This window comes from Dermochelys coriacea, chromosome 25 (genome assembly GCF_009764565.3).
Source record: "Dermochelys coriacea isolate rDerCor1 chromosome 25, rDerCor1.pri.v4, whole genome shotgun sequence".
NCBI classification, from domain to species: domain Eukaryota; kingdom Metazoa; phylum Chordata; order Testudines; family Dermochelyidae; genus Dermochelys; species Dermochelys coriacea.
The window spans coordinates 10,312,954-10,339,270 of NC_050092.1; the positions used below are offsets into that span (position 1 = coordinate 10,312,954).

Sequence of the window (26,317 nt, forward strand, 5' to 3'; positions counted from 1 at the left end):
TGTGCTTTTTCAGGGAGTTTCTTGAGCAAATGCTGTAGTTTCTTTTGGTAACTCTCAGTGGGATCAGACGGTAATGGCTTGTAGAAAGTGGTGTTGGAGAGCTTCCTAGTAGCCTCTTGTTCATACTCCGATCTATTCATGATGACGACAGCACCTCCTTTGTCAGCCTTTTTGATTATGTCAGAGTTGTTTCTGAGGCTGTGGATGGCATTGTGTTCTGCATGGCTGAGGTTATGGGGTAAGCGATGCTGCTTTTCCACAATTTCAGCTCGTGCACGTCGGTGGAAGCACTCTATGTAGAAGTCCAGGCTACTGTTTCGACCTTCAGGAGGAGTCCACCCAGAATCCTTCTTTTTGTAGTGTTGGTAGGAAGGTCTCTGTGGGTTAATATGTTGGTCAGAGGTATGTTGGAAATATTCCTTGAATCGGAGACGTCGAAAATAGGATTCTAGGTCCCCACAGAACTGTATCATGTTCGTGGGGGTGGAGGGGCAAAAGGAGAGGCCCCGAGATAGGACAGATTCTTCTGCTGGGCTTAGAGTATAGTTGGATAGATTAACAATATTGCTGGGTGGGTTATGGGAACCATTGTTGTGGTCCCTTGTGGCATGTAGTAGTTTAGATAGCTTCGTGTCTTTTTTCTTTTGTAGAGAAGCAAAGTGTGTGTTGTAAATGGCTTGTCTAGTTTTTGTAAAGTCCAGCCACGAGGAAGTTTGTGTGGAAGGTTGGTTCTTTATGAGAGTATCCAGTTTTGAGAGCTCATTCTTAATCTTTCCCTGTTTGCTGTAGAGGATGTTGATCAGGTGGTTCCGCAGTTTCTTTGAGAGCGTGTGGCACAAGCTGTCAGCATAGTCTGTGTGGTATGTAAATTGTAATGGATTTTTTACCTTCAGTCCTTTCGGTATGATGTCCATCTGTTTGCATTTGGAGAGGAAGATGATGTCTGTCTGTATCTGTACGAGTTTTTTCATGAATTTGACAGATTTCCACTCTATACGGCTAAATTCAGTGCCTTGCATAATGACAGGTTTCAGAGTAGCAGCCGTGTTAGTCTGTATTCGCAAAAAGAAAAGGAGTACTTGTGGCACCTTAGAGACTAACAAATTTATTAGAGCATAAGCTTTTGTGAGCTACAGCTCACTTCATCGGATGCATTTGGTGGAAAAAACAGAAGGGAGATCGATATACACACACAGAGAACCTGAAACAATGGGTTTATCATACACACTGTAAGGAGAGGTTTCAGAGTAGCAGCCGTGTTAGTCTGTATTCGCAAAAAGAAAAGGAGTACTTGTGGCACCTTAGAGACTAACAAATTTATTAGAGCATAAGCTTTCGTGAGCTACAGCTCACTTCATCGGATGCAAGGATGTAAGGAGAGTGATCACTTAAGATAAGCCATCACCAGCAGCAAGGGGGGGAAAGGAGGAAAACCTTTCATGGTGACAAGCAAGGTAGGCTATTTCCAGCAGTTAACAAGAATATCTGAGGAACAGTGGGGGGTGGGGTGGGGGGGGAGAAATAACATGGGGAAATAGTTTTACTTTGTGTAATGACTCATCTATTCCCAGTCTCTATTCAAGCCTAAGTTAATTGTATCCAGTTTGCAAATTAATTCCAATTCAGCAGTCTCTCGTTGGAGTTTGTTTTTGAAGCTTTTTTGTTGAAGTATAGACACTCTTAGGTCTGTAATCGAGTGACCAGAGAGATTGAAGTGTTCTCCAACTGGTTTTTGAATGTTATAATTCTTGACGTCTGATTTGTGTCCATTCATTCTTTTACGTAGAGACTGTCCAGTTTGGCCAATGTACATGGCAGAGGGGCATTGCTGGCACATGATGGCATATATCACATTGGTAGATGCGCAGGTGAACGAGCCTCTGATAGTGTGGCTGATGTGATGAGGCCCTATGATGGTATCCCCTGAATAGATATGTGGACAGAGTTGGCAACGGGCTTTGTTGCGAGACAAGATGGGGGAGATGATATTTTTTATTGGACCAAATTCTGTCGGTGAAAGAGACAGATCTTCAAGACCTGAAAAAGAGCTCTGAGGAGCTCAAAAGCTTATCTTTCTCATCAACAGAAGTTGGTCCAATAAAATATTACCTCACCTACCTTATCTCTCTCACATCACAAATGTACTCTCATAACCTGGGACCCGCACAGCTACACCACAGCAAACATCTTGCAGTGTAACTAATTTAGCCAACCCAGGCCCTCATCAAAGATGCAGATTAATAACTTCACCCTTATGAGTAACTCAGTTAAAATTATCAGAGCAACAAGTGTATGCAAAGTTACTGAATCCCATCTCTCTCACCCCATACACATCTATCTATTATCTCCCTACACACCCAGCTTTTTAGACCCTCACCTCAGCCATGAGCACTGTTCAAGCGCAGACATGGGTGCCTGACTGGATCCCAACACAGGGAACATTTCCAGCTCGCTCTCTGCGGTATGTAATTCAAAGTGTTGCAAGGTGGCTAGCAAGCGAGACAAATGGCATCTCTCACAATGAATGCAAGATAAGTTTTGGAATTGGCTATTCACAAATCTCCAGGCTACAGATGTGCCTCTGACCAGAATTTGCTCGGGTCAAGGTAGCGCACACAAGCGGTCGTGGGAAGCCAACAGGATAGAGTGATGAGTGTTAAGAGTTCTATGTAGAGAAGAAGAAGCCACCTGGAGCCATGAGCAGGCTCAACAAGAAGCATCACTGTTCCTACCCTGCATAATTTTGAGTACAACCCACAGGCACCTTCATTATTCACTATTTACATACTGTATATACACCCTTCTCTCTCTCAGAGACCAGTCTTATAACATCCAGCACAACTGAATCCAGATTTGCTTCTGAAGCTGAACAGATAATTTCAGGCAGTGTTTCCCTCTTCCCTTGGCTCTGGGGGTTTGTGCCCAGTCTCGCTATATTCCCCTGCCGGTTTCAGATGGAGAAGGGATTCTTCTGGTCTCCTTGCTCTAAATTCTTCCATGTTGCTGCTCTTGACTGTCAAACAGCTGCTGGATTCCAACCCAGTGTTTTGTGAAGCAACCATGCTTTGCAGATAGATAGCATTGTACTGGTTTTAATTCTCACCCGCACCACAGTGGTTTAAGAGAGTCAACAGCATTATTGCCGGAACCCAAGAGGTTAGTGTCAAAACCAGGCACCTCAGATCACTGGCTGAGTGTTTGAATTGCCAACCTGAGATGCTTTTAGCCTGATTTTCAGAGACCCCCTTAATGGGATCTTCAGGTACTTAGGACTGCTAAAAATCAGGTCTCCCACTGGGCACCCAAAAAATGACACAACCAAAAGTTTTTCCACCAAATGCATCTGATGAAGTGAGCTGTAGCTCACGAAAGCTTATGCTCTAATAAATTAGTTAGTCTCTAAGGTGCCACAAGTACTCCTTTTCTTTTTGCGAATACAGACTAACACGGCTGCTACTCTGAAACAACCAAAATGAGCAGCCACTTTTGAAAAAAAATCAGGGCTTGAGTGTCTTCCTGAAAGTCACAGAGGGAATCACTATCAGAGTCAGGGTGAGAACCCAGGAGGCACTGCTCCCTGTCCTGTGCTCACACCACTAAAGTAGGGGCTTTCAACCTTTCCAGATGACTGCACCCCTTTCAGGAGTCTGATTTGTCTTGCCTACCCCCAAGATTCACCTCACTTAAGACCTACTTGCTCACCAAATCAGACATAAAAATGTCACAGCACACTAGTACTGAACAATGGCTCACTTTTAACCATATAATTATAAAATAAATCAAGTGGAATATAAATATTGTACTTACATTTCAGTGTACAGCACATAGAGCAGTATAAACAAGTCACTGTCTGTATGAAATTTTAGTTTGTCCTGACTTCCCTGGTGCTATTTATGTAGCTTGTTGTAAAACTAGGCAAATATCTAAACGAATTCATGTACCCCCCTACAAGACTTCTGCATATCCCGAGGGGTACACAAACCCCTGGTTGAGCACCACTGCATGATTTCTTTCCAAGCACTCCTTTATCTAGCCCTGCCTCCCCTTGCCTCACCTGGGGGCTGGGAGTCTTAATTGCTGCCTGATTGTAAAGTAATCTGAGCTCCTTAGAGGGAGGGTGCAGCAGGACGGGGTTCTCTGGCAGCTCTCAGGTCTGTGGTGCTGTAGGCAGCTATGCCCCCAAAGATCTGTTCTTTCATTACCAATCTCTGGACTATTTCAATGCAGCATTTGGGCTGGAGAGAGACAGGGAGCTGCTGGATCCCCCCATGGCAGGAGCTGTAGCGGAGAAGGCTCTTGCGCCAGCCGCAGCAGGATTGTGTAGGAGGGGAGCCGCGAGGCACAGGTGGAGGAAGTGCCTGGTGGGTTCTGGAGGCGAGGCGGTGAGTTTGGGGGTGCTCAGTGGAACTGAGAGGAGGGAATTGGTTTCTTGGGGCCAGTGACAGGCTGAGTTGGGAAGCTGCAGAGAAGGGCAGAGGCAGTTCCCGTACTTTTTATCTTCCTGTGAGCATCACATTCCTCCCGACAGTCCCTTCCTCACATCCCACCCCCACCAGCTGTCCCTAAAACTCCCCACCAATGAGCCAACAGAACCAGTGAACCAGGTCTCCAGTCTCCATGCCCCAGGGTGGGTTGATAGGTAACAGGATGATGCTTCACTTGACCCAAGTACAAAGCATCCTTTTATTGGGGCGGGGAGGGGGCGCTAAGCTTGGCTGACAATCGATAGTGGAGGACGGGTGCTGCTAAGGCATCGTTTCCTGGACTCCACTTCACAGAGCATTCGCTGCTGCTCCGGGGATCTCTCTCCTCCTTTGCTTCTGGCCTGGAGTCCTGTGAAAGCAGCTGGCTCTTTAGGCAGGGCTAGCCTGGCTACCCAGACTGGGAGCCACTTAGCTGCCTTCATGAGCCGGAGCTGCCACTTACAGTGTTGCCAGCTCTTGCTGTTTGTTTACAAGTCTTTTGGTGCTTTTTGTAAAGCCCCAGCTCCTGGATTCATGTTATTTCACAAAACATCTCAGCTTTCATTCTACATTGGCCAGTTAGGTTTCTTGCTGTCTGGTTGAGGAGACAAGCCTGAAAATGTGCCCCACATGACTCCTAAAGGCTGAGAAACCAGAAGACAAAGAACCCCTCCTGGTCATTTACAACAACAATAAAATGTCTTGATTTTCAAGCCAATCTTGTGATTTTTGCAGGGCCCGACTCATGATCATTGAATGTTTGGGGTTGGCGATGGTCACTGGTGGGAGAGGAATCCTGGGAAGAAGGGAACAAAAAAGCTGTCAGGGTTCAAGGGAGGAGAGAACCAATCACCTGAGAGGAGTGGGTGGGGGCAGAGGAGCAAGGAGGTGCATGCAGGGGAGGGCAGCAGGGTGAAGACCGGAACACCAGGGCATGGGGATGCACCAAGAAGCAGGGGAGGCTGGGACTAAGTGGCTCACAAGGGACAGATCAGAGACTAACAAATTTATTAGAGCATAAGCTTTCGTGAGCTACAGCTCACTTCATCGGATGCATTTGGTGGAAATGAGCACCCGATGAAGTGAGCTGTAGCTCATGAAAGCTTATGCTCAAATAAATTTGTTAGTCTCTAAGGTGCCACAAGTCCTCCTTTTCTTTTTGCGAATACAGACTAACACGGCTGCTACTCTGAAAAAAGGGACAGATTGTTTCCATGAGCCGTTGGCTAAGAGACATAGGTGCTGGAACTCGGAGTGCGGAGGCTGCTGCAGCACCCCCTGGCTTGAAGTGGTTTCCATTATATACAGGGTTTACAGTTTCATTCAATGGCTCTCAGCACCCCCCGATTATACAAGTTGTTCCAGCACCTGTGCTAAGAGGCCTTCTGGCAGGTGGGTCTGTGGTGCCTGGCCTCTCTCATGCGGTGTGGCCGGAGCAGGTAGGGACCAGAGACCAGACGGCAGGTGGGGGCCCAGAGACTGAGCGGACCAGGCCGGAAGGCGGGTGGGGGGTCCAGAGCCCCAAGGGGCCAAGCCGGGGGGCAGCTAGCCTGTCAGGCAGTGCAGCAGTGGGTGGCCTTGGGTAAGTCACTTCCCTGTTCTGTGCCTCAGTTTCCCACCTGTAAAACAAAGATCATTGTCTTTTAAACAGACTTATTTCCTGTTTCTATTACCGTAGAGCTTTGGGGCCCCAGACCTCCATTGTGCAAGGGGCTGTACAAATGCAATCCGTCCCTGCCCTAAGGGGCTTACACTCTAAGTATAAGACAAAAGACAACCAGTGGATGCAGACAGACGGGGCAGTATAAGGAAACAGTGAGACTGATAGGCAGTGGTCTCTGCACACTAGCAGACTAACCATTGCTGTGCATTGTGCCTTTCCTCTTGAAGGAGCCAAAGTGCTTAACAAATTATATGACTCTGCAATCCTGCCAGGCAGCTAGCTCTGGGGTGAAGGAAGCAGCCAGTGCTTAGCCACAACAGAGAGGGGAAACTCCCGGCCAAGGACGCAAGCCAAAACCTTCCTCCTAAGAACAGCACTGTGAGATTGTGAATGTCCACCCGGAGCACAAAGGGCCTTGGTTTGCTGGATGTCATCCAAAAAACCGGCACAGAGTAAAACTGCGTGAGACTGGAGTGATCACTCTCGGGAGACTGCATTTGATTTGCTGTCGAATGAATTATGACGTTAGCACCCAGTGGTCCCATTGTGCTGCGTGCTGCTCAGACGGGTACTAAGGGGCAGTCCCTGCCTCCAAAGAGCTGACAAACTAAACAGACAAAGGGCAGTGTTACGGGGAAGATGGCCACCCCAGGGGAGGTGGGTCCCAGCCTCACTTGAGGCACAATGAACTTGCCTCCACAGGTGGAGAGAATGAGCGAGGTCATGTGACAGCAGGTGGGACATCTGGCTGCATCTGGCCTCTGGGGCGTAGATAAGGGAGGACTGTGGCCAGCCAAGACGACAGGGGATCTCTAGGAGTTGCTACCTGGTAGAGAGCAGGGAGTGACCCAAAGTAACCCAGGTGGGATGAGGAAAGCTGAACTCATGGTGGGCTGAAGAATGCTTGAAACTTGAAGACAGACTGAGCCTCAGGAAACAGGGGCTGGGCCCAGCTTGGGACTGGGGTAGAATAGCCATCTGGGTTTGTTTTGGACCCTTGGAGACCCTGGCAGGAGTGGACTCTTTTTTGGGGAGCAGGGGTGGGTGGGGTTGGGGAGGGTGGTAGATCTACACTGCAATCAGGAGATGCGAGGTTGCGGGGCTAAAATTGGAGTGAGGGGAAACCGAGGCAGCAGGCAGCTAGTGGAAAGCCAGACCAGGCAGATGGCACTGTGACAGGCAGGAGGAAGGGGATGTTATTGTGAAGCAGAGAGAGAGGAAGAGCCAGATTTACATTGTCAAAAGCACCTAAGCAGGTTAGATGCCTAACTCCTACTGAGGTCAAGGGGAGTTAGCTGCTGAACTCCCTTAGCACTCTTGTATCTCCCTCTCGGTGCCTAAATGCCTTGGAGGATCCAGGCTCAAATTCCTCTCCTTCAGCCCTGTCCTCCCCTGAGGCTGAGTGGAAGAGGGGAGGGTTTGTTTAATACTCTCATGCTTTCCTTCTCCTGGGGATGACAAATTACTAGGTTGGTGGGAATTAGAAACTGGCATTTAGATAACAGACAAAACACCCTCTTTTTTTTAGCAGCTTCTGGGTAGAACTCAAAACTGAGTTAGAAGAGAAAAAAGAAACCTGATGAACCAAAAAAAAAAAATTACAGGCTAGATTTTCAGCTGGTGTGAATCGGCTCCGGTGCCGACGTGTACATTAATAAAGGAGGAAACCGCATTGGATTGACAAGGGTGCTGGGCTCTCTATTCTCAATTAAATAATCAGGAGTCCGATACTGAAGCCTGCGGCTCCCACTGGCTTCCAGAGATAGGGGTAGACCTGCTTGAATGGAGCAATTTTCCATTAGAAAACACTGGTTTGTCAGCACCTTGCGGGAGTGTGTCAGTTTTGACACAATTTTGGGTGGAAGAGTTCTGAAATGATTTGCGAAGGGAAAGGAGTGTTGTGTTCTGACTTGCTCGTTAAATTTCATTCTGGCTTCTTTTTTTTTTTTAATTTTCATTTAGGCTTTTATATTTCAATTGATTGTAACCGTCTATATTTGGGATCTATGAGATTTCATATTGGGATGTGCTCAACACTTCTTTGCATCAGGTCCATTTGCGTCAGCAACACTGGGACATAGGACCCCAGGAATCAACCACGGCCCATCTACCCCAGGATCCTATCCCCACTGCTGGCCAGCACCAGTTGCTCCAAAGGAAGATGTCAGAAACCTGCCGTAGGCAGCTGTGAGAAAACCTGCCCTTAGGGAAAGTTCCCTCCTGCCCCCATTAGTTAGAGGCTGGCATAAGCCCTGCAGCCGGAGGGTTTATCTCCCTTCCAAAGCTCTTGTTTACTATTATAACTCTGGATATTCTTGATATCTTCTGGCAATGAGTTCCGCAGGCCAGTCATGCATCAGGTTCCGCTTTCCAGTAGGTGTTCAAGAGTACAGGATCCACCGTAGCCTACAAGGAGACCAAACCTTACCCGAGGCAGGGAAGAGACAGGAAATCCTTATTTACTACTCGTGATGGAGAGTCAGAACAGCTGCCATATTCCACCCCAGAGGTGACTGCATGTAAATAGCGGGTGAAAGGATGCCTGTATAGACTTATGAAATAGGTTCTAGAGCGCTTTACAATCCTTCCAGATGAAAGGATAAATGTTGACTTCAGTGGGAGTTAGGAGCCTAAATATCTTTTAGGATCTGGGCCCAGGAATGCAGCCCAATCCAGCCATTTGCGTGGGGTTGAGAGCCAGAAACTCCTAGGCTCTAATCTCAGCTCTTCCATTGACTCCCGCTGATTTAATCTGGATCAATCACTCACCTTCTCTGTGCCTCAGTTTCCTGATCTGTAAACCGGGGATAATTATAATGTATTGACCTCCCAGGGGTGTTGAGAATGAGATAGCATCACCTGGGGCTGGCCCCTTTAAGGCCTGGGGCCACTCTACCTTAAGGAGAAAGCCTGTCTCAACGCACCTGTCAGTTAGAACTGGCTGGTTGGCCAACAAGCACCTGGACATGATAAAAAGCTACCAGAGCTCACTTGAAGGAAGGGGCTGTCAAAAAGAGGAGCCTCCAGCCCAAGGAGGATGCTTACTGTTGCCTTTTCCCAGGGCAGGGCTGGAATGAGTGAATTAATAGCACAGCCCTAAGAGGAGGGGGGGTGTGGACTCACTACAAGGTGGGTGGGCCTGCCTGAATTATAGGAGAAGAGGCCTGTCTGAATTAACATGCAGGCTCCTAGGAGCGTGACTTGAGGGGCTATAGAGAGTTAATAAGCAAGCCCCTTCAAAGAGGAAGCTTGGTCTAAGTCCTCCGCTCTGGGAGTAAATCATTGCGGGACCTGCAGGCCCACCTGGTGTGTGTGCAGCGTCTAGCACCATGCAGCCCCTAGCTGGGTGAGGCTTCCCCGGGGTATGTCTACACTGCAGCTAGGCACATGCTTCCCCGCCTGGGTAGACAGACGGGTGCTACCTCTGCTCAAGCGAGCAAGCTGAAAATAGCACCGAATGTTGCGGCATGGGCCAGCCACCCATGTGTGGAACCAGCGGGTTTGTACTCGGGCGGCTAGCCCATGCCAGGACCTGTACTGCAACACCCACGCTGTTATTTTTGGCACGCTAGCCTGAGCGGAGCTAGCCTGTGTCTTCCTACCTGGGGTGGGAGGCAGGCAGCCACCCGCAATGCGGACACCCCTCTAGGTGCTGCTGCAAAACCTGTAGGGCTTTGGAGATGCAGAGGCTGAGAATCCCCCTAAAAGAAGATGCCGTGAGGAAAGCGAGAGGCGGGTGTCTGTTTTAGAAATAACTTTTATTGCACTGAAAATGTAACGTTGTTTGTAAACAAACATTCCATTAATTTTTTCCCCCCACTCCAAAAATGCGTCATTTTCAATCCAAACACAGCAAGAGATCAAAGCAGACACAGTAGAAAAGAGGGTGGGCGGTTACGAGAAACAAGCATGCCATCCTCCCCGTTTGCGACACGGCTCGAAATCCACAGCAATCACGATGGAACAGGTTTCGCAGGGGGATGTCAATCCGCGAGGCGACAGGGCTTGCACGAGCAGGTGACGGTGAGTTACTGGCAAAGAGGAATATCTGGGCTTCGTCCGCAGCGATTCCCCAGCAGGCTTGTCCCACAATGCCCTGTGGTAGCCTACAGTGTCTTGCGGCACTATGATCTGGGAGATACGGGCTTAGGTATCCCTGGATCTCTCACAACTGGATGCAGCGGTGCTGAAAGTGGTCTGAAAACAGGGGGAGCAGGGTGGCGGCGGGGTGGGGGTAGGGAGAGGGAATCTATGTAAATTGAGAGCCCCCACCTTGGTCAGAGTTCTTAAAGTGCCCCTGCTGGATTTAAAAAACAGAAGTTTGCTGCATCTGTGACCCCTTGGGATTCTCACTCACACTAAACACTGGACAAGGGGCATGGTGGCCCATAGGTGTGCAAAACTCAGCCGCTGTTCTGCAGCGTTCTGTGAAGTTAGGTTGAAGGGCGATGACTAAGGCCTATTCTGCACTAGAAAATTAAATGGACCCAGGTATGTGGCTCAGGGATGAGAATTTTTTTTAGAGGTGATGCAATTAAGCTGCTTTAAGGCCCTGTGTAGACAGTTGGAAGACTTCTTTCTTCAGTCTAGCTACTGCCTCTTGGGGAGATGGATTAACTACAGAGACAGGAGAACCCCTCCTGTCAGCATAGGTAGCATCTACACTGAAGCTAGAAACAACTAGAGTGGTTCAGAAATGCCACTTTTCGGGGGGGGGGGGGGGGGGGGGATGATTTTTTTTTTTTTTTTTAAGTTTCCTGCAAAAATGTTTGATTTGGGGATGGGGGAAGGAATACTGACAAAGTTTGGGGTTTGGAAGCCATTGTTTGTTTAAAAGGTTTAATTTTCAGATTCTGGAAATCAATGGCACAGTTTTGATTTTTTTTTTTTAAACCGCAAATGGAAAGGCTAATCAGCTTCCATGGCTGCTGTTAACACTTTTCGTTTTGATCAATAAGGTGTTTTTCCTTTGGGGGGGAAAAATGTTTAGGTGAAAATCTAACCCCTCACTTCTAGAAATAACTCCTAGAGACTTCACTAGACCCTTAAGAACTATGTATTTCGACTGCATTTCTCAGGCCTCCAAGATGATTTGGACTGGGGGGGGGGGGGAGTGGTATTGGTCCCTTGTGCAACAATAAAGCCTGTAGAAAAGAGAAACCCACACCCAGCTTTTTTGGAGGGTGATAGCTTCAGAAACGCCTACAAGAGGGAACAGAATTAATGAATCAAACACTAGGAGGCAGACTAGACTTTGGTTGTCTGTAGCCATTCTTCTCGGGTGGTGAAATTCATCCCTGTGCAAAGGGGTCTAGCACGGCCCCCTAGGTACCATTTTAGGTCTTTAAAATGGGCTTGAGTGGGACTTAAGTGGTGCACGGATCCCTTTGGAGAGGGTGAGCCAGTTTCTAATCTTTGCTGTGCTACTGAATTCCTGTATGACCTTGGGCAAGTCACTTCATCTGTGCCTCAGTTTCCCACCTGTTCAATGGGAATAGTAGCCCTGCCCTACCTCCCAGGAGTGTTCTGCTCAGATATAGGGGGGGTGGGCTGAAAAATATCTTAGTTAGACCCTGCCCGGGGGTGAATTTCATCCAATATAAAAATCTAGATGAAATGTATCAAGAGTTGCGACATGCAGGTTTAATGCTAGAGCCAGAGATGGGCCTGAACAGCAATGCACATCTCTAGTGAAGGAGGCTCAGAGCAGGGCTGTATGCAGCACTGAAGGGATTCAATAATGCACCAAGCACAGGGGGCAAAAAGTGCCTCTAAGGCTTTCCAGCATGTCTTGTACCATGTGCCCTCGGCCATGCCAGTGGGGCTCCCCAAGGGAGAGCTGGGGCCTGGAGATGGTTTTTGGCGGTGGCAAAGGGGAAACATTATCCATGCATTCAAACCCCTGGGTGATTTAAAATGTTTTGGGGGGCTGCTAAGGACCCAGAGTAAGTGCTGGAGCTACTGAGACCAGAAAGTCAAAAGCAGAGCTGACTGGAGACTGGTTTCCCATCGCATGAAAATGTTCACAATTAAAAAAAAAAATTCCAATTCCAAATTGGGACAAAGTCAAAATCTCAAAACACGAACTGAAAATCTAGGGGGAGGGGGAAGTCAATCTGGGTTAATTGAAACATTTTAAATTTAAAAAAAAAAAAAAAAAAAAAAAAAAAAAACACAGCCTAGCTTAAATTTCAAAACCAAAATTGGTTTCAAACCAGAACAGGTTTTTTTTCCCCCCTTCAACAAATGTAGAAATGGGACATTTTAACAACTTCTAAACTTTGTCCCAAGTTGAGGAAATTTATCTAAAAACAACCCTTTCCCATGGAGAGTCAAACGTGTTTCAACAAAAAGCCACTGACCAAAAGTTCCCAACCAGATGGGGTCAAAAAGGCCCAACTGAGAAGATCTACAGAGCAAGCATCTAAAACACCATTGCTGAGAGCAGGAGGGGCCTGGCAGTGCAGGGGTAGACAGTTTCCTTGACACAGCAGGGGCATAAAGGGCCCCAAGTTTGGAAGCATTTCAGAAGCCATGACCAAGACAGCAGCAAGAGAAAGACATTGGCACGGCCGCAGAGGCTGTAGTGTAGCAGAAGCACCAGCGCACAAATTGGAAGAGCCAGAGGCTCCCAGCAGGCCACGACCAAAGCCTGAAATCCTCCTAGTTCCACAGCAAGGCAAAGACTGCCTGCAGGTCTTGCTGCAGCCCTTGCAAACAGCTTGGGACACTGCATGAGGTGAATCAGCACATGATTCAAGTGTCACAACACGGAGCGAAGGGAGCAATTAAAAATAATGTCCCATGGAGAGCCGTTGCTTGGAGATCAGCCCTGCGACGGTCCCGCTGCCAGGCTCCTGCCAAGCCATGCCTGGCTGCTTTGTCAGCAGACGCCACTTGCTGCTTCCCGAAATTGAACAGCTCAGCCGTTGCCTTGATCTAAAGAGGAGGGATCCGGCGACACAGCCCCACAGTGGGAATTCACAGCCCTCTGAGGGACAGAGGAAAACACTGGGGGCGTTTTAAAGGTGAAACTTTTGGACATAAAGCCTTTGCTTTTTTCTGCCCTCTGCCCACTTGTTACATTGGGGCCAAGTATTCACATGGTCCATATTGCAGGCAGGTTTTTCAACAAATGCAAAGGACTTGCTTTGCATGGATGTCTGTCCCCTTCCCAGCCCTACATGATACCTGGGAGTTTCAGTTCTTTGGGGCTGGTATTTACATTCTTCCCCCAGGTCCTCAGGCCAAGCTTGCAAATTTCAGTGCCCTAGCTCAAGGGTGGGGTTAGTTTCAGTAGGTGAAATTAAAGGAACCAGCTGAAAGGTGCACCTTTGAATGACTTACTCTACAGATCTTTTACTGCGACTTCCTAGGACTTTCATGCACAGCTCAGTTCTGCAAGGTGCAGAGGACAAATGAGTTTTGGGGCGTGCACTGCTCCCATTGACTTGAGCAGAAGCTGAAGCCCCTCTGTCCTAGAGCTGGGTGGGAGACAGTTTTCTTGTCCTGGGCAAACTGGACTTAAAAAAATCCACCCCAAATCAGGACAAAAAGTCAATCTAAAATTTTTGCAAACAATCGCGGGGGGGGGGGGGGGGGAAATAGATCAGGTCTAACAAACATTGTTTTGATTGTCCTTTAAATTTTTTACTTTTCTCTACCTTAAATTTTGAAACAAAAAAATTGCTTTGAACCAAGAGTGGAAATTTTCATTTAGAAAACATTGAACTGACCCATTTCACCAATGTCAAAAAAGTTTCCCCAAAGAAAATCATTGGGAGAATTGTTGAAACGGTATCTTTCCTGTGAACAGTTTTGACAAAACAAAAATTCCCAGCCTGCCCCACTCCCTGCACCTGGCAAGATCAAGCCCCTACTCTGGTAGGTTTCATCGTGAGTAAACGTACCACAGCGAGCTATAAAATCGTCCTGAACGAGGCTGTGAATGGGGATGCAGAGCAGCAGTTTGTACAGTTTCACACACATGGAAAACAGGCAATCCAGCTGTGATCAAAAGCAGAATGGACCTGAGTCTTTGCTCCAAAATACTCAAATGAAGTTGTCTGGCAGTTTCCAAAGAGCTGGCTAACTTGCATGCTCTGGGCACTGCTGCCTTTCCAGCTCCTGAAACATGCCACAAAAAGGTTGTCCTTGTTAGCTGTGGCTGAAGCATTCACATTTTGGACCCTGTCAAGACTAGGAATGTTTTTTCTAAAAATTTCCATTTGCTAAGAGCAGCTCAGCGATCTGGGTGTCAGCAGCATTGGGAGGAGAGCGAGCTGGAGAATGACAACTCCATTTCATGAGGTTTTGACATTTGGTTTTGTTCAGCATTGGAACAAAACCCAAACCCCTTTGAATGTTCTCAAACGAAGTTGTCAAAGTGTCCACTTTGAAACTGAGAAGGTCAGGTTTTTAATTTGGGTGTCTCCATCTCCCGCTTTTCTGAAAGTGACTGGTGAGTCCATGCTGCAGCTCAGAAAGCCATGTCAAAATTGCTACATGTCTACAAAACATCTTTGATTTGAAACAGCAAATTTTGATGAAAAACCCTTTAATAGAAAATGTTCTGGATAGCTCTAATAGGGAGCCCCCAAAACACAGGACACCCCATTTTCAGCACCATGTTCACTAACAATCCTCTCATCCTTCCCAGCCCCCCATTATATAGTACTTGAGCATCTCAACTTTTCATGCATTTATCCTCACCACCCCTACTATTCTGCTCCTGTAACTGAGGCACAAAGAGGTTAAGTGACTTGGCCAAGGTCATGCAGAGAATCTGTGCCAGAGGAGGGACTTAAATTCACTTTGCCCTAGGCTCGTGCCCTAACCACTGAGCAGAATGTGATACCAAGTACAATGGCAGAAGCACTGGGACCCCAGGTCACAATGTCCAAAGCAAGGAGGTAGACCCAGCCCTGGGGTGCCAGGATCTGCCTCTGAGGAGTAGGCTTGTTCTCCCAACTCTCTCTGCCCGCCCCGCTTCCACACACACACACACAGTAGTAATTTTTTTTTTGGAAGGGAGTGGGGGTGGGAACCTGTTTCAGATTTTTCCCTATGTCCCCGTACCCCTCTGTGCAGCCCTCCTGTAGGCACCAGAGAATGAAACGACAATATTAGAAGCTTGGAGCACTGTGTCACAATCTCTTTCAGCTAAACTGTCCCAGGCTTTTTCTCCACCCAGAAAGGGGGGGGGGGGAACTGAGCCCATTTCCCTGCCTGAAACCCATCTGGAATGAAAGGCACTGTCAAAACCCCAGTCACATTTTCAGTTGCAAAATTGCCGTTTGGCTGAATTCTGCTGGGAAAAGGGGTGCACGCACACACAGAAAATTTCTGTGCTTCCTCCCCGGCTCTGATGCCTCATTATGCATGGAACCAGAAAGTGCTGGAAACGGCACAAGGACGTGTTCTCCCACAGACCCGGTCCATAGCCTATTGAGTCACTAGGCGCCTTTCACCGATTTCAGGGGGCTTCGGTTCATGCCCCACCATCCTGCCCAAGGAAGCTGTGCTACATTTGGAGAAGCATCCTTGCCTGATCCCTCCCATCTGTGCCCTTCACTAAGGGGATATCCCAGGGTAGAGCTGTAACTCAGTAGATGTATCTCGGCATTAACCTCCCTCGCTGGAATACCACAGTGGCAAAGCCACAATAGGGGCTGGGAGTGGCCCTGGGAGTAGTTACCTGGGGGTCCAGGCAGGGTACAGTCTGTGCTACTGCGGCTTCCCTGCTCCAGGACCCAAGTTAGGCAGGGTGAAGGTAACTTGTGAGTGTCCACACGAGCTGCAATCACCCCCCCCCCCCCAGAGCAGGAAGTTACAATACAAGCCAAGCCTATAGCCAAACCCAGACACCTGATGGGAAGGGGAGGGATCCCTCAGAGGAGGGCACTTGTCATTATTCTGCCTACAGCCACAAAGAAGGGGATATTGGTCTTCCTAGCTTCAGGTTTAATAAATCTCCAGCTGTTGGAGTAATAAAAAAAAACCACGGTGCAAACCCTTGGTGCATTGTGTTCAAATCTAAATGGGACAGCGACTGGTCAGAAGAGTCAGAGGCCTTTATAAAAAGCCACTTCTTCACAGCCTACACCCACCAGTCCATGGCTAATCGCCTGCTCACTAAAAGCACCGCCGGTAAAGGCGTGAGCAGTAATTAATGCCCTCCCACAATTGGGGTGTTCTATCAGCCCTGCTTGCTTCCCAATTAGCCTGGTGAGGGGAGAGGGACAAAACCTGCCCTCCTCGGTGAGGCATTTTACTTGGGTTACCCCTAAAACTTCTTCGCACCATCTCTCCTGGGGTCTGATCCTGAGGTCAGGGGACATCTTTACATTGACAACATCCACATCCACTGGCTTGGGCTCACAGGGACCATATTCAGAGACAGCCTCAGACTCCAGAGACCAGACTCTTTTCCACCCCTGCACAGCTAACTACTGCTGGCTTCAGGGAGAATTAGATCAAGCCCATATAGCTAGCATAACCTGGAGCACAAAGTTGGCCCTGTGATGCAAGTGACCATTGGCCACATGCTGGGGTCAGAGGGGAAGACAATGCACTCACTATCTCTTCCAAGGCCAGCGGCACCAGTAGGCCTGGTCTTCCTGCAGAAGGAACAAAACAGGAAAAGACTCCCCGTGCAATTTCCCCTCCAGTCTCTTGGGGCCTGGTTCCTGCTCAGAGCCCACAAGTCCTGGGCAGAGCAGGTCCATTGAAAGAAAAGCATCTTGCTGACCCTTCCAGAGCCGAGTGTCATTCCATGGTGTTGCCAATCAGAGCCCCTCACAGATGGCGCCACCTCTGAGAGATGCCAGCAGGCTTCACCCAGGATAAAGAGTCTCCATTAATGCCAATGATGGGAGGTTTCCATGGTGTAATTTCATCTGGACCCAGTCATACATTCCCACGAACCAGGCTCCTGAGCAGGAAGGAGACTCAGCTGTCCCTCACTGCCAACTTAGAAACTCACCTCCCTCCACCCCTGAAAAAACAAACTGAGGCAAGCTTCATCTCCGTGACCGTGATTCTACTCATCCTGCTGCCAGGGGGAGGAGAATGATTTGCACAGGGGTCTGATGGAATTTGACCCAAACCTCTCCCCATCCACCTGCAATGGATCCCCTTGAAGAATTGCCCTGCAGCCTTGAGCTTCTTTCACTGGGGGCTGTCCCTAAACTAGGGAACACATGGTGGAGTGAGCGGGTTCTTCACTTTGCATGTTTGTTTCAGAGTTACAAGGGCCACATCTTGAAAATCACCAACCGCGCTATGTAATTTATGGACAGCCCCTTGGGAGAATTCCTTCAAGAACTAAGAGTGGAGATGGATCTTAATTTCCGTCAGGGAGATGCCCCTGCTTCCTTCATGGGTATCAGAGCGAGTGCACTGGCCCAACCCTGCAGATTTCCCACTGGCTCACTTACACTCTAGACTAATATTAGCATCCCCAGTCTTGCAGATCGGTCCCAGCATGGTTCTCGCACTACACATTGTCTAAATGGTCCCATTCCATCCCATCCCCACTGAGTCCTGCACAGGGATGCATTAGGTGGTGGTCTATGAACAAAGGATGTTCCTAACTCACGAAACACCAGCTCCCCTCGGAAGATGCCACACTTCTACGAGCTGAACTGAAATGGCAAGCCAACACATAGGTGCGCACAACCTCCAGATAATGAATTATAAGCAACCCGATCTCCTAGCACTCCCCTCCTTCAGCCCCACTGAGGGAGAGAGACCCAGAGCCAGTGCTACCCAAAGCCCACAGGTAGCATTCCTTCAGATCAGCAGATTACTTCTCTGCAACAGCAGCTGGATGCCGAGCTCCAATCATGGGTCCATTCTTCTGTTTCAACCCAAACCTGCTCAAGTAGCCTGACTCTTATCCGGGTCAGCACGTCAGTTTGAAAGTTAGTGATCCAATGGGGCCAATAAAAGGCAGCTTTCCGGTAGCCTGCAGGTTTAATTGAACAACCTGAATATTCAGCAATTCAACTCCCTGTCTGACTCAAAAGCTCTTGGTATGCAGCCTCCCTTCTAATTCCTATCAATATTCCCAAGAGTTTTGCAGACTGCTCCAAAGGGGAATGCACATGGTGGTGCTCGGGGGGAGGGGAAGGGGGTTGATTTCTGAATCCTATTACAAAGCAAAAAACAGTGACTTGTTAGTGATTTGTGTTTGTTGCAAAGTATTTGAAAAATGAATAAATATGCCAGGAAGTCTCCTAGCCACCCTCATTAAAAATTATTCTAAGTAAAGAGAACGCACATCAATAAAGTCAATGCATTAGTCTGTAAATGAATTAATTAGCATTTGATTACTAGGCATTAGTCTCACTTAAAGGCTGGAGTGGCTGAGCAGTGAGTTATGCTGGCCATGGCAAGTGTTGGCTGACGCACTGGATCTATTCACTCTAATCCCAGGGATTCTGTGATCTGCTGTTAAACCAGGCTGGGGATTAGCGGAGTCACGCACTGCTCTCAATAATGTGGCGGATTTAGTTTTATGGAAAGGTAATTTCTCCGCCCCCCCAAACACACACACTTTTGTGCCTTTAAGATGCTAGCTGCAAACCAAGAACCTTCTCATGAGATGACCCACAATGGACCGCCCAGCAACCCTGCTCTAGGTGTATCACAGTTCACCCTATCCTCGCACCCTGAGCCCCACTGCAGTGAATGGGAATCTTTCCATTCACGTCAGTGGGATTTGGATTGGGCCCTGTATAGCAGTTATCAAAGAGGGGCTAGGATAGTCTCCCCCAGATAAGGGCACCATCCTGCATTCACTGAAGTAGATGTGCCAGTCCTTACAAAGGGCCTGATCCTGAAGTGAACTTACTCATACGAGTTAAGTAATAATAATACTTCTTATACGATGCTTTCGTCTATACCTCTCAAAGGGCTTTACATTGTACCGATAGGGAAACTGAGGCACAAAGCAGGGAAGTGACTGGCCCATGGCCACTCAGCAGACCAGTGGTAGGGCTGGGAACATAGCACTAGACCTGGGATCTCTTGAGTAGCTGTCCCACTGGGCCAAACCCTGAAGTTTGCACATAAGCAAAGTTCCCACAGACTTCATTGAAACCTTTGCCTGAGTAAGAACCAAGTAAGGGCTCCAGGAATCAGCCCCAATGGAAGCTTTACCCAAGTAAAGCATCAGTATCCAGCCTTCCTCTATTCCCTCCACAGGCTTAGAAGCAGTTTACAGTCCCAGCTCAATGTCCTGCTTTGCATGCCCCAGGCACCACCAGTGTCCCGCAGACAGACGGGGACATCTACTAAAAGAGGGAGACTTGCAACAAATCATCCAAAAGGAGGGGAGGCGGCCTGCATGGGGTGATCCTGCGCCACTGAAGTCAATGGGAATTTTCTCATTGATTTCTATGAGCATCAAGCCCCTACTGTGCTTAGCTCTTTCTGAAATGGATCACAAGAGGCAGCAGCTGCGCAAATTAACCCCCTAAAGATCTCAAGGCTGGGGTTGGGTTTTAGTTTTTTGGCAAGGGCGTCTTTGTTTCATTCCTCTGTTTTGTTTAAAAAAAAAAAATCACAAGCTTGAAAATCAGTAACAATCATATCAATATAACGGGGGGCGGATGGAGTGGGAAAGACATGCAAATATTGAACTATTCAAAACCATGCCTTGGGTAGATCCAAACTCATATTTACATACAGAAATAAAATACAGTGGGAACGATCAGCTTGGAATATAAATAGCTTACACTGAAATTTCTGCAGCTGCCATCTGCTGCGTAGTATCGGAAAGTAACGAACGCAGCCAAGGAAGGTTAATAAAAAAAAAAGAAAAGGGAACAATGATCAGCGTGTGCACATGCATGTGCCCACATGTGCATGTGTGTGTGAGGAAGGTGGTGGGGATATTGGTTCATACAATCCCTCCCCACCAAAAACAAAAAAAAAAACCCACACTACACACATGCAGAGAACCTGATGCAACATTCATATCACAGAAAAGGACAAATAAGAAAGGTCTCTGTGTGGGGGAGGGGTTGTTTGGGCTAGAGGAAAACACACACTCTCTCTGCCTTCCTAGTTTTGCAGAATTCTAGTTCCAGAACCACAGGGGAAGGGAGGGAAGCAACAGGAGGTGGCAAAAGAAAACAGTTTGTTCCCCAATTTAAAAAAAATAAAATAAAGAAACCAGAGACCCAGACTAGCACCCTTGTCTGGAGCTGGTGTCTGATTTCCTAGTATGCCAGCCTAGGGGGAAAGGTGTTTCTCACAACACTGCAGTAGCTTCCAGAGTCCCAGATTGCACAGATTTCCTTGGACAAGGCTGGAGAGATGCAACCCCCCCCCCCCCCCGACCACTGTCTGATTTGATTATTCTAATCAGTCTGCAGCGACTGAGAAACAGAATCTTAATGGGGTTTGGGGTGGGGGGGGGAAATTCCCCACAGCTCTGGCTGTTTGTCAGGCCAGATTCTCAGTGCATATCGCATAATAAGCGGAGAGGGCTTCGCTTCTCCTCCATGCTTCTCTTCTGTGGATGTTAATGGTGTAACCCTGGTTGTCTCTGCTCCAGCAAAGCCGTCTCCTACGCACTAGGAATCCGCCTGCACTAAGGCCGCTAACGAACCCAGAAGCCGTTCATGCAGCATCTTAATCACAGCTCCTGCGTGAAGGTTTCTGTCCTCCCAAAGCAGGTTATAAGCCATGAGGAAAAAGGATGAGCCACACAGACACTGTTGTTCTCCCCTTCTGCACCTCTGCCCCTGGTGCATAGAGTGCTCAGAGGCAAGGTCAGGCCAGGACCCAGTCGTTGCCTTTGATTTTGCACACTTGATTTCCCCCCCACCCCACCCAACAGTGGTCAGACCAGTTTGTCCAATGCTCAGAACCAGGTTCCCACTTCCCTGTGCGAGCCACTGTGGTTGTTACTGGCCTTGCTGCTCCCTGCAGTGGCTTGCTGCTGCTCTGGATAATCCCAAATGGTTATTAACACCACAGTGTCCTTGCCACAAGGGAGAAGCCGGCTTGATGCTGAGGAAAGGACTGTTCTCCCATGGGTGCATTCCCGCTAAGGGACATGGATGTCAGCCACAGGCAGCCTGGCGGGGGTTAAATACTGTTGCTGCTTTTAAACTAAGTAGATCAGACTGTCCACTCTCCCACTTCTGCAGAGTGCAGGGATGAAGGAAGTGCAGGGGATGGGCAGGTTTGGACAGTGCATCTTCTGGATGCCATAGCTACTTCTGGGAAGCCTCATGTCAGCAGCCAGAGGCAAAAATCTTCTGGATCAGAGGGAAGCGTCTCCCATCTGCGGTGGAAGCAATCACTGCTCCAAGCTAGCCCCTTCCAGAGCTGTAGAAGCCACTTCCCCAGAGGAAGGAGAGCCCCCAGGGGCAGATCTATCTAAATTACACTCTGGGGCTGGGAGAGGTAAAGCAGCCTCTCTAGCGCAAGAGCCTAATCCAAAGGAAGATCCCCATGGACTTCGGAGCGGTCGCAGAGGGAGCTTTTCACATTGATTGGGCATTAAAAGCTGCCCCGGCAACCTCAGAGGGACTGAGTCATATTTTCATGCCTGGCGCTCTGGGTCAGACCAAAGGTTCATCTAAGCCCAGTATCCTGTCTTCTGGCAGTGGCCAATGCCAGGTGCTTCAGAGGGAAACGAACAGAACAGGTCATCATCAAGTGATCCATCCTATCACCTATTCCCAGCCTCTGGCAAACAGAATTTTTTAAGTAATAAATTTGAGGCTCATTTTATTTGTCTTCTGAGCCACTAGAGTGGCAGCTGGGTCACGTCATCAAGCTTTACTCTTCAGCCACGGGGGCTAGAAACGTCTTTAAATGCAAGCCAGCAAACTGAAATTCTGATGCAATCCCCAGACTCCAGGAGCTGGAGCTTTTAGAGACAGATCAATGTTGCAAGACCTGGCAGATCCCTGTCCAACAATCCCTGCCCTCTCTCTGCCTGTCAGCCAACCAAGGAGGAGAGAAATTAGAGATGAAAGAGGCCAATGGGGTCATCTTTTCCCTCCCCAGACAGCACAGGGTTGTTCCCTAGAGCGTCCCTTCTCCTCATTACTGACAAGGTCGAGCCCTGCTCCCGCCTCAGAACCAGTCCCAACACAGCGGGGATTCAACCTTGTGGCATCGTTCTCCCAGCTCTACATTCCATCAGCTGTCCCCACCACTTCCACCCCTGCCCCTGTTTGGTAGGGCAGAGGGGCGGGGCGGGGGGGTCTTTGTGCTGAAATGCATCAGCTGGACCAACCCGCACACCTCACATTAAGCCTGAGCCCGACAGGAACAGCCTGCGAGGGGGCCCCCCCACAGCTCACTCAAAGGCAGCTGGGTCTTGGGACTCAGCGTGGAGATGAGAAGCCGACTGGCAAGTGCTCCCAGGCAAGCGGGAGGGGGGGCAGGAGAGGGGGAAGAAGGGGTGCACAGGGATAGCCCACCTCCCATCAACGCCTTCAGCAGGGCCCCAGAGATGCCACCAGCATGCCTCATCCCCACCGCTTCTCTGGAGAAGAACGTACAACTCGCCAGCCGCTCACGGCCTCCTGAGGGGGACGCACGGCAGTCACCACCTCCAGGCACGTCCATGCAGCAAATGAGACCCATCCTGGGGGAGTTGGATGAGTCTTGTCCCTCCGCCACACACAAACACACACAACCTGGGATGGACATGCCGTTACCCCAGGGGAGCATCCCAGGCCCCTCATGGTGGCCTCTGATCCCTCTCCCCCTCCACTCCTCCCTGCCCACCCCATCCCAGCAGGGCAGGGGAGCGGCAGGGAGGTGGGAGACGGGCTTATAAGAAGGGCAGCAGAGAGGTGAGCGGGAGCTCCCTCTCGCCCAGCAGGGTGTCCCGCTTGAGGCTGCTGCCCTTGTTGACCACCTTGACCTTGAGGGCCATCTTCTTGACGCTGCCGGCGCCCAGGCAGTCGAAGAAGAAGTCCTCGTTGAAGACGGGGCTGCGGCTGTTCTTGACGATGGTGCTACGTTGCTTCTGCACCTTGCCCGGGTTGAGGCAGAGGGAGACGCAACAGTTGATGGAGCGGGCGTCGCACAGCTTGTCGAACAGCTCCTCGGCCGCGATGACCCGCACCCGCAGCCGGGCGTTGGCGGCGTCGTACTCGGCCGTGAGCCGCACGCTGCCCCCTTTGCTCAGCCGGACGGTGTGCTCCCTGTGCAGGCGGTCTGGCGAGTCCAAAGGCAGGAGGGATGGGGGTGGGGCCCCCCCCGCCAGGGGCGGGGCGCCCCGCACGCGCCGCTGCGAGCTGGGGCTGGTGTCGGCCGAGCTGTCGTCGGTGGAGAGGGAGCTGTTCCGGGCCACCGGGTGCTTGAGCTTGATGGCCTTGGCCTGGCTGTCCTGGCTGAAGATTTTGAGCAGGGAGACAGAGCGGGACAGCAGCGGTGAGCTGAAGGGCGAAGACTCAGCCGAGGAGCAGGTGTCGCTCTCCCCCCCCGCTGAAGTAGCGGTAGGGGTTCCTCAGGGACATGCCGATGTCGGAGGGGGTCAGGCGGGCGCTCTCCCCGTTCACCTTGCCCCCACCGGCCGCCCCCTTGCGCGGGGAGCTGGGCGAGGACACCTGCGACTGGCACAGGCTGCCATGCTCGCTGTGGAAGAGGGACTCCTTGCGGCGGGTGTGGGGGCTCTCCAGGAGGGTGGCGAAGCCGTAGGAGGTCTGGGCCTTGGGCACGTAGGGGAGGGACATGGCCGTCTGGGCCTGAGGGTCGGCGTTGGTGCTGAAGTCCTCCTCCGAGGCCCATTCATCGGCGCTCTCGATCTGGATGATGTGCCGGCTGGCGGCCTTCAGCAGGTTCTTGCTCTCTGAGGCAGCCTTGACCGGCAGGCGGGGGCTGCGCTGGGGCTTGCGGGCCGACAGGTTCTGCTCCGAGGCCGAGGTGCCAAGGTTGGGCTTGGCTTTCCCCTCTGCCCCCTCGGCTTCGGGGGGCACTGTCGTGAGCTTGGGTGGGATGAAGAAATCTGGGATCTTATCGGGGGTTAGCACGTTGCTGTACAGGGGGCCCTTGGACTGCTTCTCCCCCGAGTCGCTGGCCCGGGCAGCGCCATTCTCCACCGAGCCACGGATCCTCTCCAAGAGCCACATGCTGCTTCTCCTGGGCTGGGGGGAGGGAAGAAGGCAAGGAGGGTGGAGTGGGGTTTAGACCCCCCCCCCATCACTCACCCTCTGTAAGATAAACAAGCAAAGCCCAAGGGGCTCATCACGCCCAGGGTCAGAAACAGAGTCGAGGGGCACTGGAGGTCTGGAATGGCAAATAAATTGGGGCCCCCACCCTTCTGTGGGGTTCAGGGGGGACTGGAGCCCTTACTATGGGCCTCAGGGGGAATTGGAGCTCCCATCCTTCTGTGGGGCTGGGGGGAATTTGGGTCCTTACAATGGGGCTCAGGGGGGATTGCCCCCCACTCTTCCACAGGGTTATGGGGGGATTGGAGCCTTACTATGGGGCTTGAGTTGGGGGGATTGGCGCCCCCCTTTTGTGGAACTCCGGGGGGGATTGGGGGCCCGTATCTGTGAGGTGCGGGGGAAGGGGATTGCCCCCTCCCTGGGAGGTGTGGGAAGGTCGGTGTATCTGCCAGCCCTCCCTTGCTGCAGGGGTCTGGAATTCAGAGCGGGTTTGGGGTGCTTCCCCCCCCCCAATCACCCCGATCCAACCTGCTGCTTCACGCCCCCTCCGCTCCGACCCGAGCGAAGCTGCCACGACTCGCCCGAGCTGCGGTATTTCCCCGGCCAACTTCTGGGCCCGGCCGGCCGAGCGGGGCCGTGTGGAGCCAGTGGCTCCCGGCCGCCCTGAGTCACTCGCCCAGCCGTGGCTGCAGCCCGCGGGGTCTAGCAACCAACCCTCCCCCGAGCTCTGCAAACACTTCGCTGTCTGCAGAGTCCGTTCCGGGGGGGGTGCCCGGCCCCCCCGGGTCCCCCCCAATCTGACCTGGACTTGAAATCAATCCCCCCACCCCCCCAACACCTATAGGGCCGACAGACGCAGTTAACGTCCCTCCGCTGCAGAGCCCCGGCTCCCGGGAAGGTCTAGCGCCACCTCCCCCCCCCCCCCCGGGCCGAGCCGAGCCAGCCTCCGAAAATCGATTCCCCCCGGCGGAGGGAAACAACCAGCGGCCGCAGAGCCAGCGCCAGAGGGGCGGCCGCGGAGACGCGGACCCCGGAGCCCCCCAGGGCGGGAGGCCGGGGCCAGCCGCGCTTCTGTTCTGCCCTCGGGGCCACTTGCCAGCCGCTGGCCCCCCTCCAGGGGCGCCCGGGATCGCCCCCGCTTGCCACCCACCTGCCTGGCCCCGCCGCGGGCAGCCAGCGAGGGCGCACGGGGCTCACCAGGTGGCCGGCGATCTCCTGGCGGAGTCGGGGCATTTCAGCGCACACCGGCCAGTTGCGGAGGGGCCAGCCCGGGATAGGGGTCCCCGCTCCCCCACCTTGCAGCCGTGCCCCCCCCCGCGGCTCCATCAAGGGCGTGAAGTTTCCAGACGGGCACCTGTTGGCTGGCGTCCCGCAGGCGCAGGGGGCTGCAGGCGGCTCCTGGCCAGCACCGGCCCAGCCTCCAACTAACTTCTTTGCGGGGGGGGGAAGAAGAGAGCAGGACACTCCCCCGTAACCCTCCTGTTCCGGATGCTACGAAGGAAAGATACCCCGCGCAATTACGCCATCTGGGTTTTGCTAGGGCTGGTTCGCATTGAGGGGGCCCCCAGGCGCCCCGACCTGCGAGCCGTGTCCCCCAGCTGCGGGGGGGTCGCCCCACAGCTGGGAACGCAGCGAACACCCCCCCCCCAGCTGCCTACCTGCCAGCGGGAGATCCGCAAGCCGAGCCAGAGGGGGGAGGCAGCCGGTCCGCGGCTGGCTCGGGGCTGGGAATGAGGTGCCCGAGCCCCACCGCTTCCTTTTATACCCGCTCTCCTGCCACAATTCATTCATTACGGGCGCCAGAAACCTCCCCAACACAGACCTCAGCAACCGAGCCGTATTCCTCCTAACACAGCTGCCCCCGGCTTTTTCGGCTGCCCCTGCGCCTCGCCACGCGCTCCAGAGCGCAGCTGGCATTCGGCGGGCACAGATCTGCTCGCTCCCGGGGGCTGCACACAATGGACCGGCTGAGGGGGCCAGAGGCGAGACCCCGCCTTAAACGGGCCGGGGGCCGGGGGCCGCTGCTGCCTCGCCTGGTTTTC

At 51.3% G+C, this 26,317-nt stretch overlaps 1 protein-coding gene across 1 annotated transcript; it reads right to left on the reverse strand.

Annotated features, from left to right (window-relative positions):
• Positions 1-16,072: 16,072 nt before the first annotated feature.
• C2CD4C (C2 calcium dependent domain containing 4C) lies at positions 16,073-26,069 on the reverse strand. The gene is given in 3 exon segments (XM_038383587.2): positions 16,073-23,590; positions 23,592-24,251; positions 25,934-26,069. Coding segments are annotated over 3 exon segments (1,446 nt in total). The 5' UTR covers positions 26,063-26,069; the 3' UTR covers positions 16,073-22,933.
• Positions 26,070-26,317: the final 248 nt, after the last annotated feature.